We start from the raw sequence: 16137 nt of genomic DNA, 5'->3' as shown, positions 1-16137 counted from the left end.
GCATATGTAGGCCGAGCCTATGAACGTCATGAAAATGTGTGAGGTCGAATTAAACCAGTTTTTACTGAAAAAGTAGGCCTTACGCCTAAACATCAAATAGACTACAGACATGTAGTTATTTGCTTGCTAGTCCTTATTGATAAGTACTCTGGGTCTGTGGTTTGTCTCGACCAAGTTTACGAAGTAACTTTTAATATTTATATTTTTAGGCTACATCAGTCTGCAACCCGCGTGAGCATCCCACGCAGACCCTAGACAGATGCGACCCGGACCCTGGGGCATGACCGCGGCCTCCTCTTTACATTATAGGGTCGAGGTGTGAGTCAAGTCCGTCCAGCGCTCACAACACAAATAAACATTTATGGAGACTAGACGCTATGAAACTGCAACTGCTGCTGCCCCAGGATCGTGAAGCTGATATTGATCCAGACTAACAGTGACATTTTGAGGGGTAGGGAGATGTCTGCAGTAGGTGCTTCGGGGGACCTCGTAGAGTTAATTTGAGATATAAGTCGGACGTAGCCTAGATACAGGTCCTATTATTTAGAAGGGTCTCCCTAAATATTCTCCTGCTATAGCTTGGGCTATATGCGGTCTCTGCAAGGTGCAAATTATGTCCATGGATAATAGCTAAGAGTGCCTTCATCAGGGAATGCACAACTGAATGTTATTGCCAAGCCTTGGTAGTGTTTTATCCCTCTACAATATTGATGTCACTATCATGACCGGACATTGTAACAAATGGTGTGATCTCAAATCTCAAAACGAGTCAAATGTTGCCGATCTATGTTTCCATGTGAAGTGAAGACCCATCAATCAATCTTTCACCTTTTGAGAGGACAACCCTTCATGTTCGGTCTGACGTCATTGGTGACAGCTGGAACTGTCTTGAAATGGGTGGTCTACACCCATCCATCAAAGTTACTGCAACGAAATTGATGGCCCATCAGAACTATAATGAAGAGTTTATGTAGCTTGTCATATAGTGAATTGGGATTTACAAAATGTAATGTATTGAATAGGTTTACTTGAATTTCAATCAAAGATCCAACATTACTTTATTTATATCACACTGTAAAACACTTCTGGCCTAAATATGCAAAAATACAAATGTTTCAGCACTGGCTACAATGAACAGCTCCGTTGCAATACAAGATATTGGAGCTGGTTAACTGCTGAACCAAATAGGCCTTTTATGGGTATTTTAGTTCCATCTCCAGAATAATAAATGCCCAAGTGATGGCCTGTTGCTCAAGCATCATGGCCAGACAGAACACGTACTGTGCTAGCTGCACAAACAAGGAGTTGTTAGATCTAACCACCGTTTCGAAGTCGACCACACTTACCGCTGTGTCCCTATGTAGGCTGCAGTGACGTGTATTCATGGAGGCCAAGGAAAGCCATGCTTCCACCCAAAAATGACGAATAAAATTTAAAAAAATGTAAAAACATCTTTCGTCTCACTGCGTTTCATAATTTCCCTTCAATTCGCAAGAGGCTGAATGTATCTCACCAGAGAAAGCATCTGTCTCTGCATGTGTAGGCCATATATCTGATGCTGTCTGGTCAAAATAAGTATGGTATTGAATGCAAGGGAAGCCAGCGAGCATTTGGCCTCACTTCATAAAAAAGTATAAAATAATAGCCAGTCAGCATTGAGCTAAAATGAGTGAGCTCAACTCCATAAACAGTCCTGGCACACCAAAATAGTGTCAAGAGAAGACAGTTTGGATTTGACTTTACCCCAATCACATCAAGAGCCAAACATCATTGACAGAAACAACTTGAATTGTTGCACCTTGTTGAATTGTTGTCCTCCGGTGGATAGCTATCAAGCTAAAATAGGATATTTCCTAAATTAGCCATGGATGGAGATATGGATTTGGACTTGTAATTTCACTACATTCTCCGTACTGGCCAATGATTATAATGGCTATTCTGGTCCAACCATTGTACCCCTGGCCTGGTAGGATGGCAGTTCAATATGTAGCAAAATGTAGAAGGCTGATGTTAACTAGCTGACTCAACTTGTACTGTATGACAGTCATAGACCGTTTCGTCAACATGAAAGAGAGGAGGATGGCATTGAAGCTTCTCTACAAGTAGAGTGAGTCAACATGTTTATTTCTACTTGCACGAACGCACACACACACACACACACACACACACACACACACACACACACACACACACACACACACACACACACACACACACACTCACACTCACACTCTGCTGATCCTACAGATGTTGTATGCAGTAATCATGTGCTTATGAACCAGAGTGATGCTGCTAGCACTGAGGCGGTGTGCCCTAGTTGGAAGTCCACTGTGTGCAGCTCACCCTGCACTAATAAAAATAACCTGAGTAGGTCTGCCTCTGCTAAGCTTCCCAGTAAAGCAATAAAACAATCAAGCATCCAAGAAAAGTGCAACAAATTGCCCACGTTAACATATGTAGCTGAAGAAACAAGGTTCATGAAATCAATCAGTTGCTAGTAACAGGTGACATTCACATTCGGACAATCTCTGAAACTCACTTAGATGGTACAGTGGTAGCAATACATGGTTATAAGTGTTACAGAAAATACGGAAATGCCAAAGTTGGAGCTGTGGCCGTTTATATTCACAACCACATTTCTGTAAAGCTGAGAGAGGATCTCATGTTAAATACTGTTCAAGTAATATGGCTACAGGTTCATCTGCCTCACCTAAAGCCCATTCTGGTGGGAAGCTGCTATAGACCACCAAGTGCTGACAGTCAATATCTGGATAACATATGTGAAATGCTTGATAAGGTATCTGATATCAACAGAGTTATATTACCTGGGTGATTTACATATTGACTGGCTTACATCTTCAAACTGTAACTAGTACCTGCAACCTGGTTCAGGTTATCAGTCAACCTACCAGGGTAGTTACAAACAGCACAGGAATGAAATCAACAACATGTATTGATCACATCTTTACGAACGCTGCAGAAATCTACTTTAAAGCAGCATCCAAATCCATCAGATGTAATGATCACAATATAGTCTATAAAAACCAAAGTTCCAAAGGCTGGGCCTAATATAGTGTTTAAGAGGTCATACAAGTTTTGTAATGATTCCTATGTTGTAGATGAAAAGAATATTTGTTGGTCTGTGGTGTGTAATGAAGAGCAACCAGACGCTGCACTTAACACATTTATGAAATTGTCGTGAGGTTGTGTGTTTGAATCTCATCATGGGCAACTTTAACGTTTAAGCTAATTAGCAACTTTGCAACTATACAAATACTTTTAAACTACTTTGCAACTATTTAGCATGTTAGCTAACCCTTCCCCTAACCATTTTAACTAACCCTTCCCCTAACCTTAACCCTTTAATTAACCAAAGCAACAATAAACTGGAATTCATAACATGTCCTACGTTTCACAAATTTAGCAAAATGTATATGAATGTAACATAATGTACGAATTTCTATTCGTAACATATCATACGAATTGTAATCACAAGTTAATTACATACCATATGAAACATATCACCCTAAATCAAATGTTTCGGATTTACGTACAGAATGATACGAAATGCTCTGAGACCAGGTTGCATTGGCTATCTGTGTGTGTGTGTGTGTGTGTGTGTGTGTGTGTGCGCTGAAGATGTCGCAGATGGAATGAGTGAGTCACAGTCAACGAGCCTCGCTGGTTGTGTGTGTTATGGGTTGTCGTTGGCTGCAGAACAATTGTGCTGTCCTCAGAACTGGATAATTATACATTTATTCACATTTTTGCCTCGGCTACTATATGCGTTTTAGGTTGCCCATTGATAGAATAATATGAAAATTGGCCTAGCCCAACTACGTATTATTTATTTCATAAGCTTTCGTCAGCTGTAGGCTAACTTTTCTTTTGACTCATTCGATTTTTCCATCTTGTTATCGTTTGCTCAATTTCACTTCTTGTGGCCTAAAATATTGCTAATTCAAAATAAATCTGATTGAAAATAGTATAGAATCTGACTTTCATTATTATTCCCCATTTAAAAGCTGCAACTTCAGGATATTAAACACTGTATTAGAATAGTTTGGAAAATACTCATCATTTTAATTGTCTTAATGATTTTATGATATTTTAATTAGTAGGATTAGGCTTTTGCTCGGTGGCAAAAGGAGGATTTCTTTCCCGGGCTCGCATGCATGCATCATTTTTGTTATAATGCTTTGCTCAACTATACGGTTTGCAAAAATGTCTCATTTGATTTCTATAACTTGCTGTTGTTTCTTATATCCCTTTCATTATTACCTTAGGGCTCCCATGTTTTTGGGTTATTCAAAAACAACTTCAAACTTGTTTGATCATGAACTAGCGCGGCAGGAAAAGTCTAGAATGCCTTAAACTGAAAGAGTGGCTTAACAGGCCAAGTCATATTCATATAAAATGGAGAGAAAATATAAAATGTGGGCTTATATAACAATGAAACACCAGAGTGTCCGCTATAAAAATTGATTTTGGCTATTGGCCGAGATCATCCAACATTCTAGAGAGCGAAAAATATATATATATATATTTTCTGACCGGATATTCTGCGCTGCTTTGGTGAGACTCTTAGTATCTACATCGTTCTCTTGCCTTGTGTAAATATAACATATTTATTGAAATAGGCTATAGCAAATAGGAATATAAGCAATTTAGTAAGAATGTCAGAGCAGCTTACCGATCACTGTACCTGTACACAGCCAATCTGTAAATAGCACACAGAGTTACCTCATCCCCATATTATTACTTACCCTCTTGCTCTTTTGCACCCCAGCATCTCTACTTGCACATCATCATCTATCACTCCAGTATTAATGCTAAATTGTAAATATTTTCGCCTCTAGGGCCTATTTATTGCCTACCTCCCTACTCTTCTACATTTGCACACACTGTATATAATTTTTTCTATTTTTATTTTCTTTTGTGTTATTGACTGCACGTTTGTTTATGTGTAACTCTTTGTTGTTGTTTTTGTCGCACTGCTTTGCTTTATCTTGGCCAGGTCGCAGTTGTCAATGAGAACTTGTTCTCAACTAGCCTACCTGGTTAAATAAAGGTGGGGGGGAAACACACAAAAACATGCACTGCCTGATGTGTGCTGCCTTTTCCAATTCGGATCAGAATTAAAAGCATTAAGAGGGTTTGATATTGTGATTTTTTTAAACTTGTCCATTCGGACAACTGAAATCCATATTCTGGTTGTCGGACAGTTTTTTTTTAATTGTCCCGGAGAAGCGGACAAGCCATAATGTCAAGCCCTGTATGTATTGTTTACTCACTTCTTGTCAGCATGAAAAAACTATATTTGAAGCACAGCTTAAATCTCCCTAGTAAAGGCATAGATGAGCTAAAATTTCAAATGAGACCATTCTAACCTGTGTTTCTGTGGTTAGACACTTAGATTGGGCCCAATAGTGCAATTAAAAATGTTTCCCCATGAGGTGACTGTTTCTCTGGCAGCAGTGACTTTGAAGATGCTTTTCCTCTTACAGGTTGTGTAGTTTCAGGTAACTGCAACAAAACAGAGATAAACACATGTATGAACAGAGGCTACATTCTCCCCCTGTTTTACAATAGATTCTGATATTGGTCTTGGAATTCTGTTCCATATCAGGCCAAATGATAAGTACCTCTTCTTCTTCTTCGTCAATGTATTCTACATCTGTTTGATGTCAAACAATTCATCAGGGCCGTCTGATAAGTCTGAAGAATCCTCTTATCTCCTGGGACGCTTCCGATATATCGTCAGGGCCCGAAGTCTCATCCCACCTCTCAATGGAGTCATGGCTGTGATCTCTTGGAAAATACTGCAATGAAGTCATCAGAACAGAAAAAATGATGAAGGCTTCAAAGTAAAACTTCTAATTACAAACTGCTAACATAATAGAAATGCCAAACACACTTCAATTTAACTATAGCTGGCTCTTGTGATCAGGGTGGGTATACAGTATGAAAAGTGGAGCATGACAGTTTTTCCTTGATAATTATCATTTAATGTTGATCATTGGCATTATTCAAAATATTTGGGTCTATTGCAGATATGTCTGTCAACATTCAACTCCTCCTTAATTTCCTCCTATTTTTTAACCACCACATCTAATATCTCCTTTCTTAACAAACTCTGATGGCAGAGAAACTGGCAGAAACGACCCAGGCAACACCGGTTTGGCGTCAGATTCCACCTGTAAATCATAAGATCAACATGTACCAAGACAATGGTGACATGACGTTAGATTCATTTTGTGTAAATTAATCACGGGATATTCCGAGACTTATTACAGAGAACTTGCCTTTAATGCCTTCTTATTGTCATAAGAACTGTCTGTCACACTTGTCTGTCACTAGTTCGGATCGTTTTTCCTTTGGCCCATCATCACAGGGTCCAGCAGAACCGAACTCGGGCCTCATCTTTTCCCTTTTCCCACACCATACGAACCTAGCCATGACATGGTGGTCAAATAGAAAGATACCAGTCCTCCTGAACCCATCCTTCAGTCCTCTCAGTTCCAAAAGCATCCTATGTCTGCTTCAACACTGTGGCAACTATGTGCCTAAGGACAAAGTCCCTATAAGGAGGGTGGATGTCACAAGCATCCCTGAAAAACTCAGCCTTGAAGAGCCCAAAGAACTCCATGGTTAGTGGCTGCAGGACAGGGGGAAAGTCTGGTGGCAGGTAGATACTGAACAATATCACACCATCACTGCCTGCTTCATTGATAATATCAGAGTCAAGTAGATCTGTTTCTCCTTTGACAAACAGCACAAGCGGACGGTCCTTCACGGGAAAATAAATAAATAAATGACACCACCCTTTGAAAAACGTTTTGTCCAAATCCCCAATTTCAGATGAGTAGTGGAACACTTCATAAGGGTAAGCTGAATCAAATAAGTTGAGGTTAGACATTTGGTCTGACCCTTTGAAGAAGACGCTGGATGGTATAGCATCTGCAGCAGCGTTGTAGCAGGCCATTAGTGAACATTTGCCCCGTCTGTTTGACCTCTGCCCATCTGGAGACAACATACTTTACAGCTATAGATTTGTTTTAGCTTTAAATTGTATGACTCTAGTGTCACATCAAGGGCTATGAAGTAGCAGGTGACTAGAGGAGAGGTAAAGAGTGCTTTGTCCCTTGAGCTATAACAGTAGTCATACTATAGTACTTCCCACAATCGGTCAACTAAAGATATTTCCTTTAGGTGCAGTGTGCTTTCTTTCTGTAATGTAACGTAAAGTCTATTAAAACAATAACCAACAACCCCAAGTCATAAAATAACCATATACCTCAAATACATAGCTTGGAGTTACAGAGGTGGCAGATAGCCTAGTGGTTAGAAAGGGTAGAAATGTTGCTGGATTGAATCCCCGAGCTGACAAGGTAAAAAATCTGTCGTTCAGCCCATGAACAGGGCAGTTAACCCACTTATCCCTGGTAGGCCGCCATTGTAAATAAGAATTTCTTCTTAACTGACTTGCCTAGTTACATAAAGATTAAATAAATAAATCAAATAGAATGACTTGCAGAGATATAATGCAGTGATTTAAAAAATATATATATATTGTTATTTCACCTTTATTTGACCAGGTACGTTAGTTGAGAACTAATTCTCATTTACAACTGCGACCTGGCCAAGATAAAGCAAAGCTGCGCGAAACAAACAACAACACAGAGTTACACATGGAATAAACAAGCGTACAGTCAATAACACAATAGAAAAAAAAGAATGTTTATATACAGTGTGTGCATATGGCGTGAGAAGGTAAGGCAATAAATAGGGCATAGTAGCAAAGTAATTACAATTTAGCAAATTAACACTGGAGTGATAGATGTGCAGATGATGATGTGGAAGTAGAAATACTGGTGCGCAAAAGAGCAGAAAATTAAATAAAAACAATATGGGGATGAGGTAGGTAGATTGGATGGGCTATGTACAGCTGCAGCGATCGGTTAGCTGCTCTGATAGCTGATGTTTAAAGTTAGTGAGGGAAATATAAGGCTTCAGCGATTTTTGCAATTCGTTCCGGTCATTGGCAGCAGAGAACTGGAAGGAAAGGTGGCCAAAGAGGTGTTGACTTTGGGGATGACCAGTGAGATATACCTGCTGGAGCGTGTGCTACGGGTGGATGTAGTTATCGTAACCAGTGAGCTGAGATAAGGCGGAGCTTTACCTAGCAAAGACTCATAGTTGACCGGGAGCAGGTGGGTCTGGCGACAAATAAGTGGCGAGGGCCAACCGATTAGAGCATACAGGTCGCAGTGATGGGTGGTATATGGGGCTTTGGTAACAAAACGGATGGCACTGTGATAGACTGCATCCAATTTGGTGAGTAGAGTGTTGGAGGCTATTTTGTAAATGACATTGCCAAAGTTGAGGATCGGTAGGATAGTCCGTTTTACCAGGGAATGTTTGGCGGTGTGAGTGAAGGCGGAATAGAAAGCCAATTCTAGATTTAATTTTGGATTGGAGATGTTAAATATGAGTCTGGAAGGAGAGTTTACAGTCTAGCCAGACACCTAGATATGTGCAGTTATCCACATATTCTAAGTCAGAACTGTCCAGAGTAGTGATGCTAGTCGGGCTGGCAGGTGCGGGCAGCGAACGTTTGAAATGCATGCATTTAGTTTTACTAGCGTTTAAGAGCAGTTGGAGGCCACGGAGGGAGTGTTGTATGGCATTGAAGCTCGTCTGGAGGTTTTTTAACACAGTGTCCAAAGAAGGGCCAGATGATTACAGAATGGTGCTGTCTGCATAGAGGTGGATCAGGGAATCACCAGCAGCAAGAGCGACATCACTGATATATACAGAGAACAGAGTCGGCCCGAGAATTGAACCCTGTGGCACCCTCATAGAGACTGCCAGAGGTCCGGACAACAGCCCTCCGATTTGAAACACTGAACTCTGTCTGAGAAGTAGTTGGTGAACCAGGCGAGGCAGTCATTTGAGAAACCAAGGCAGCTGAGTCTGCCGATAAGAATATGGTGATTCACAGAGTCGAAAGCCTTGGCCAGGTCGATGAAGACGGCTGCACAGTACAATCTTTTATCGATGACGGTTATGATATCGTTTAGTACCTTGAGCGTGGCTGAGATGCCAGCTCGGAAACCGGATTGCACAGCGGAGAAGGTACGGTGGGATTCGAAATGGTCGTTGATCTGTTTAACTTGGCTTTCAAAGACTTTAGAAAGGCAGGGCAGGATGGATATACAGTAGCATTTTGGGTCAAGAGGTGTGCCCCCCTTTGAAGAGGGGGATGACCGCAGCTGCTTTCCAATCTTTGGGAATCTCAGACGACACAAAAGAGAGGTTGAACAGGCTAGTAATAGGGGTCGCAACAATTTTGGCAGATAATTTTAGAAAGGGTCCAGATTGTCTAGCCCGGTTGATTTGTACGGGTCCAGATTTTGCAGCTCTTTCAGAACATCAGCTGACTGGATTTGGGAGAAGGAGAAATGGGGAAGGGTTGGGTGAGTTGCTGTGGGTGGTGCAGTGCTGTTGACCGGGGTAGGCAGGTGGAAAGCATGGCCAGCCGTAGAAAAATGCTTATTGAAATTCTCAATTATAGTGGATTTATCGGTGGTGACAGTGTTTCCTATCTTCAGTGCGTGCAGTGGGCAGCTGGGAGGAGGTGTTCTTATTCTCCATGGACTTTACAATGTTCCAGAACTTTTCTGAGTTTGTGTTGCAGGAAGCAAATTTCTGCTTGAAAAAAGCTAGCCTTGGCTTTTCTAACTGCCTGTGTATATTGGATTATTGCTTCCCGGAAAAGTTGCATATTGCGGGGACTATTCGATGCTATTGCAGCCCGCCACAGGGTGTGTTTGTGCTGGTCGAGGGCAGTCAGGTCTGGAGAGAACCATGGGCTATATCTGTTCCTGGTTCTAAATTTCTTGAATGGGGCATGCTTATTTATGATGGTTAGGAAGGCATTTAAAAAAAATAACCAGGCATCCTCTACTGACGGGATTAGATCAATATCCTTCCACTAGCCAGCTCGATTAGAAATGCCTGCACGCTGAAGTGTTTCAGGGAGCGTTTGACAGTGATGAGTGGAGGTCGTTTGACCGCTGACCCATTACGGATGCAGGCAATGATCACTGAGATCTTGGTTGAAAACAGCAGAGGTGTATTTAGAGGGCAAGTTGGTTAGGATGATATCTATGGAGGGTTCCCGTGTTTACGGCTTTGGGGTGGTACATGGTAGGTTCATTGATAATTTGTTTGAGATTGAGGGCATCAAGCTTAGATTGTAGGATGACTAGGGTGTTAAGCATGTTCCAGTTTAGGTCGCCTAGCAGCACGAGCTCTGAAGATAGATGGGGGGCAATCAGTTCACATATGGTGTCCAGAGCACAGCTTGGGGCAGAGGGTGGTCTATAGCAGGCGGCAACGGTGAGAGACTTGTTTTTAGAGAGATGGATTTTTGAAAGTAGAAGTTCAAATTGTTTGGGTACAGATCTGGATAGTAGCCTGCAGAGTTTTGTCCTATCTTTGCAGTAGACTGCAACTCCGCCCCCTTTGGCCGTTCTATCTTGTCTGAAAATGCTGGTTTTCAGTAAATAAAGTAATTTCAGTAAATAAAGTATTTTTTTCAGTAATTTCAATAAATGGTTATTGAAATTCTTGATTATCGTGGATTTATCGGTGGTGACAGTGTTACCTTGCCTCAGTGCAGTGGGCAGTTGGGAGGAGGTGCTCTTATTTTCCATGGACCTTACAGTGTCCCAAAACTTTTTGGAGTTAGAGCTACAGGATGCAAATTTCTGTTTGAAAAAGCTAACCTTTGCTTTCCTGACTGACTGTGTGTATTGGTTCCTGACTTCACTGAACAATTGCATATCGCGGGGACTATTCGATGCTATTGCAGCCCGCCACATGGTGTTTTTGTGTTGGTCGAGGGCAGTCAGGTCTGGAGTGAACCAAGGGCTATGTCTGTTCTTCTCTGGAGGTGGTATTGCTTATCACGTGGTCTGGTATACCGCTTCTAAACAAAAAAAGATAGAATGAGATGTTTTAAAATCCAATGGTTATTCTGAGATTTGACTATGAAAGTCTGCAATTGGTCTGCTGGCTTTCCTGAATTAGCTCGCTCGACTAACGTTTAGCAGACAAACTCGTTCTCAAGACTATAAAAAGCTGCATTCATTACTATGGTTTAGATCTAGCCTGTATTTTTTCTTAATCGTTCGAAATTAATTTATGTATAATTAATTGACCACTATACTTACATTGCAAAAAGCCATGAATCGGATGTTGACGATTTTATCATTACGTGCCTGCTGCGTGATGACGACATCAACTAGCGTCTCAGCTAACGATATCAAAATGCTACAAGTTGCTAATTTCAAGTTGCTAATCAAGAATCGCATTACTACCTAATATCAAAAACTGGTATGAAGATATGGTATACGATTACTTAGAGATGTAATAAGAGTAGTTTTATGAAAACTTCACAGGCCAAACTTCCTAGGTTGAAGATGAATTAATTTTTTTGACCTATCTCGCAAACTTCTATAAGAAGGAAGGAACACCCCAACCCACATGACAACCATTGTCCAATGGGAACACACATCCCTAGGATCATCTCTCAGTTTAGAATAGAGGGAGAAGCAACAGCGGACAACGCATAGGGAGGTTGGTTGAAAGACAAGAGGAGAGATGTATAGGAAAAAAGTTGTTTACATCCATTTGTAACTGTAATATGAACGGTCACGTAGCTGGATTACTATAGTCGTGGAGTTTGAGCATTCTCGTCACGTCAACGCTACGGTAATTAGCCAAGAATTGAAGTTTCTTTCTGAGTTGTTGTTCATGGGACAGCTGAAAGTTCGTGGCTCTTTCGTCACTCAGACTGCGACACGGTCTTCTTGCTATGTTAGGAGTTGTCTCAACAGCTACACTGAATACCACCATCAGCATGACCAGTCTGTGAAATCAGTCCTTCAAATAGTATTTCTTCATTCATTAGGTTTGCTTTTGGTTTATCAAGCTGAACCTTAATAGCTGGCTTGTTTTCCTTTGCTGACAAAGCTGGCTAGCTAGCGGCTAACTTAGGCGAAGTAGCTGGTCAGCCAAGTTATTATTAGGCTATTGGTGTTACAATGACTCAACATAGCTAAGCTAGCTCGCTCTTTAGTTTAGGTATTGAACTGAGCTAACCTACTGTAGATTAATCATTTCCTATCCAAATTATTCCTTGCTACACTGTTGCTACTTGAGGAATGAATGGCTGGGTTTGATATTTTTCAACCAAATTGAAATGACTAGTGTACTGTATTGTATGCACCTGCTTGTACACACAAATTAACATTAATTCCTGTGTATATTGTGTCCTTTTTCCTCTGTGTTGTGGACTCTCCCCTTCCCATCACCACACCTCCCTGCTCCACCTTACACCCCTCCAGAAACTCCACTCCCCCTCTTCTTAAAGATGACGCTGCAACATACCCACTGTGTGACCTGCCTGAGTCAGAGGTGCATGACCAGGCCTGAACCTGGTATCTCCTGTGACCTGGTCACCTGCCCCTTGGTCTGCGGGGCCATTTTCCACACCTGCAAAGGACCCGAGCACCGCCTCCTCTGCCCCCTGGAGAGGGTGCCCTGCCTGAACAGTGGCTTTGGCTGCCCTGCCACCCTGGTGCGGACCCGGATTCCCGCGCATTTGGAGGTGTGCCCAGCAGGCGTGGTGTGCTGCACCATGGAGTGGAACAGATGGCCGATCAGCTGCCTGGACTACACCTCATACGAGAGCCTGAGCTGGGGGGTGGAGGAGACAGAGCAGCTGGACATGGCGCTTGCCCTGCAGGACCAACACACACTGATCGAGTCCCTCAAGGTGGTCGCCATGGCGCCCACGGTTGAAAGACAGCCAACGGTTGTTGCCGTAGAGAGCGAGAAGGACACTGCTTCGGACTCGGCTGTGCTGGTGGTGGCCGACCCTATAGCTGCCACTTCTGAGTCACCACCACCATTGACGCCACAGTCACCGCCACCATTGACGCCGCAGTCACCACCACCAATGACGACGCATTCACAACCACCATTGACACCACCGCTGGGCTCAGCAAAGGATAAAATTGCCAACGGAATAAACGGTTTGAACGAGGAGCGGTATAGCAAGCTGTACGAGGCCACAGTGGAGACGGCGAGGAGCCTTGCCGCCGCGTTGGACGTCCTCAGCAGCGCTAACAACACCTCTGACAACAACACAGAGCAACACATCAACGGAAGAGCAGTGCTGGAGCCTCAGCATAGCGAGGACAGCAGTGACAGGAATGAGGAGCTGCTGCTTCACAACAGACTGGAGGTCAAAGATCCTGTAGCTGAGGGTGTGAATTTGAAGGAGTGCTATGGACAGCTGCACCAACTCCACCAGGCCACAGTCCAGCTAAGGAGGAGCCTGGTCACAGCCCTGGGTGACCTTGGCAACACAGTAAAATACACAGACCCAATCAACGGAGCCCCCTCTCACCCTCAGGCGGAACCTAACTGCAGCTTCCACCAATTGGAAGATGCAGACTCAATTAATGTTGAGATGAAAGATGCTGAGGCAGGATCATCAGTCGGACCGTTGAAAGTGGTCAGCAGAACCAACAGTGAGGCTGCCATGAATGTTGTTGCTGATGGCAACATGCAGATGGAGATTTTAGGTAGGGCCTCAAAGAGTGTTGAGGGAATGGATGGACATAGCCTATGTAATGGTTATTTGAGTGGGGAAGGCTCCCAGAAGAGGCCACAGGAGCAGGTCTTAGGTTCAGATTCAGCAGACCAGCAACAGCCTGGAACCAGTTGGTCCACCAATGAAACAGTATGCCTAGTCAAGGTGCAAGATGACTTGAATCTGTCACCTGTGCCTCAAGAGTCACAGTCTCACCCAGACCCTCCACTAGCACCACCCCTGCATATCCACCAGGGTATTGCACACAGGGCCAGCCACGTGGTCCTAGAGGACAGAGGGCTGGAGAGGAAGTTCCAGAACCACCAGTTGCTCAGAGGCTTGGGCCAGTTTGCTCTGTCCAATGGACGAAGGGTACGGGTTAGGTTTAGACCCAAAATGGAGGACAAGGCAGTGGATACATCAGACCTGGAGCAGGAGGACGACCCCATGGGCCTGGGGGAGATCGACCTGATCACAGCAGCCCTCCTCTTCTGCCTGGAGGAGTCTCGCAAGTGCCGCAGGATATCTGAAACAACCTATGTCGACGGCTTCCACGTTGACTTCGGCACGCAGACCTTCACTTTCCCAGCGGCCATCTTGGTGACCAGCACAAGGGTGGGCGACGTAGCGTCTGCGGCAGCCTGCGACCACGCGCCCCAACTATCCTACCCCAGCCCCTTCCGCACCCTCCGCCTGGACCTGGTTCTAGAGGAGGTTCCACAGATCCGGAACATGCCATGTAATCGTCTCCAGCAAATGTTCTCCTTCGTTTGTGGCCAGCTGTTCCGCAGGGATGAGTACTCCTCCCACTTCAAGAACGTCCACGAGGACATCCATGCGGGCCTTAACGGTTGGATGGAGCACCGCTGTCCCCTGGCTTACTACGGCTGCACCTACTCCCAGCGCAGGTTCTGCCCCTCATCCCAGGGTTCAAAGGTCATCCATGACCGGAACCTTCGGTCATTTGGGGTGCAGCCAAGCCCCGTTGGGGGGGAACCGTTGGGGGAGTCCCAATCAGACCAGTTCAGTGGGCTTCCCTTTGAGGTGCTGGAACATGTGGCCCGCTTCCTAGACGGCTTCAGCCTGTGCCAGCTGTCCGTGGTGTCGCGGACCATGAGGGACGTGTGTGCTAGCCTGCTGCAGTCCCGGGGGATAGTGGAACTACGGTGGGAGAGGAGGCAGTACCCAAACGGAACCTTCTCATGGCAGATCAAAGACAGGGTAAATAACTCACATTTGTTGGCTGAAACTGGACCACTAGGTGTAAGATGTGCAAAAGTTTGATTTTTAGACCGCCAGTATTATAGTTTACAGCCATATTTACAACCACATCTGATGATTTACATTCCCAGATTTTAGCGTGCCACTGCCACGATAGGGTCTTCTTATTTCGGCACTGACACATGTACAATAGCACTGATGTTAAATCCCTTACCCTATACCCCATTTAAATGTTTGCATGTATAGGCTAATACTACTGGATTGAACTCTCTTGCCCTCTTATCAATACTCTCTTGTTCTGTTTGGGCAGGTGTGGAGATTCAGCACTGCCTTCAGCCCCGTTGTCGAGTGGCGGTTCGCTGAAGTCTCCAGCATGTCCGACCATCTGAGGACGTGCCGCTACAACACCATCGAGCGCAAGATGGAGGCCGTTCCACTGCCATCCATGTGCACAGCCAGAGACAGATCCCTCCTCTCCATCTTGAAACTCCAGGAGCAACACATGACCTAACCTCTGTTAGCTACACTGTGTAATTTAATACCATAGGTTTTGATGTTACATGTATTTTTTATATTGAAAAATAATGTGGGAGAATCTCAATTGCATACTACTTGTGTCCTCTCCCCTCCTTCTCAAAACCCATTGGAGGAGAAGGTCAGAGAGGAGGGACCTCTGGCTTTCTCATCCAATGGGTTTTGAGGAGGAGAGGATGTCAGCAGTATGCAATTGAGATTCTCCCTGTGTCCCGTGTTGTATGACGGTTGAAGAAGAGCCTTAATGTATGAAATAATACTTGATCTGCTTGACACACGGTTACAGTAGGTTTCTTGACCTGCAGTGTATCCATACTAGATGTAAATTAGTATTATTTAACTTGCATGGTTTGTTGGTGTTTAAATCGTGCCCCTATTTTGGTAACATGATTTTCTTGGACAAATACTGACTATACATAGAAAGAAATATAAATATTTTCACTGTCTTGCATTTCAGCAAGTTATTTTCCAAGTTATTTTCCATAGCACTTTAAAGGAATGTGCAAGGCCCTGGTCACTCTTACACCAATGTACCAAAAGCATCAATATGTGATATGTGCAAACTGGACTTGAAGGACCAGTGGGTTGGACCAGAAAGTGACCACAACACACAAAACAAAGGAAGAGAAGTCATGCGTGGTCACATGGAGCTGTCCCAACAATGCATGTGATTTTGTTGCTGTTTAATAAAATGAATCTTCAATAACACCGTT

At 43.7% G+C, this 16137-nt stretch overlaps 1 protein-coding gene and 1 long non-coding RNA gene across 3 annotated transcripts; one reads left to right on the top strand and one right to left on the bottom strand.

Annotated features, from left to right (window-relative positions):
- Window positions 1-4277: 4277 nt before the first annotated feature.
- LOC135557750 (uncharacterized) lies at window positions 4278-11287 on the bottom strand. The gene is made up of 3 exons (XR_010458260.1): window positions 11241-11287; window positions 5646-5822; window positions 4278-5526 (listed from the first exon to the last, which is right to left on the bottom strand). It is a non-coding gene; the product is annotated as an uncharacterized LOC135557750 (long non-coding RNA).
- Window positions 10736-16137, top strand: fbxo30b (F-box protein 30b). Of its 2 annotated transcripts, none has more exons than XM_064991318.1 (3): window positions 10736-11781; window positions 12417-14890; window positions 15201-16137. In XM_064991318.1, exons 2-3 carry the CDS (start codon window positions 12443-12445, stop codon window positions 15399-15401), a joined length of 2649 nt encoding a protein of 882 aa, XP_064847390.1. In that variant the 5' UTR covers window positions 10736-11781; window positions 12417-12442; the 3' UTR covers window positions 15402-16137. The 2 variants fall into 2 exon arrangements, with proteins under 2 accessions (XP_064847390.1, XP_064847389.1); XM_064991317.1 differs by lacking the exon at window positions 10736-11781 and adding an exon at window positions 11788-11980.

The sequence above is a fragment of the Oncorhynchus masou genome, chromosome 16, assembly GCF_036934945.1.
Source record: "Oncorhynchus masou masou isolate Uvic2021 chromosome 16, UVic_Omas_1.1, whole genome shotgun sequence".
In the NCBI taxonomy this organism is placed as follows: Eukaryota; Metazoa; Chordata; class Actinopteri; order Salmoniformes; family Salmonidae; genus Oncorhynchus; species Oncorhynchus masou.
The sequence above is the reverse complement of the archived record's forward strand: the minus strand, read 5'-3'. Positions and strand labels throughout refer to the sequence as shown.

Excerpts from the sequence above, each read along its gene's own strand:
- fbxo30b (XM_064991317.1), top strand. The coding sequence starts at position 11,824 with ATGGGACAGCTGAAAGTTCGTGGCTCTTTCGTCACTCAGACTGCGACA. Across the intron at positions 11,981-12,416 it reads AGTATTTCTTCATTCATTAG|AAACTCCACTCCCCCTCTTC; the intron begins GTTTGCTTTTGG and ends ACACCCCTCCAG. Across the intron at positions 14,891-15,200 it reads CATGGCAGATCAAAGACAGG|GTGTGGAGATTCAGCACTGC; the intron begins GTAAATAACTCA and ends CTGTTTGGGCAG.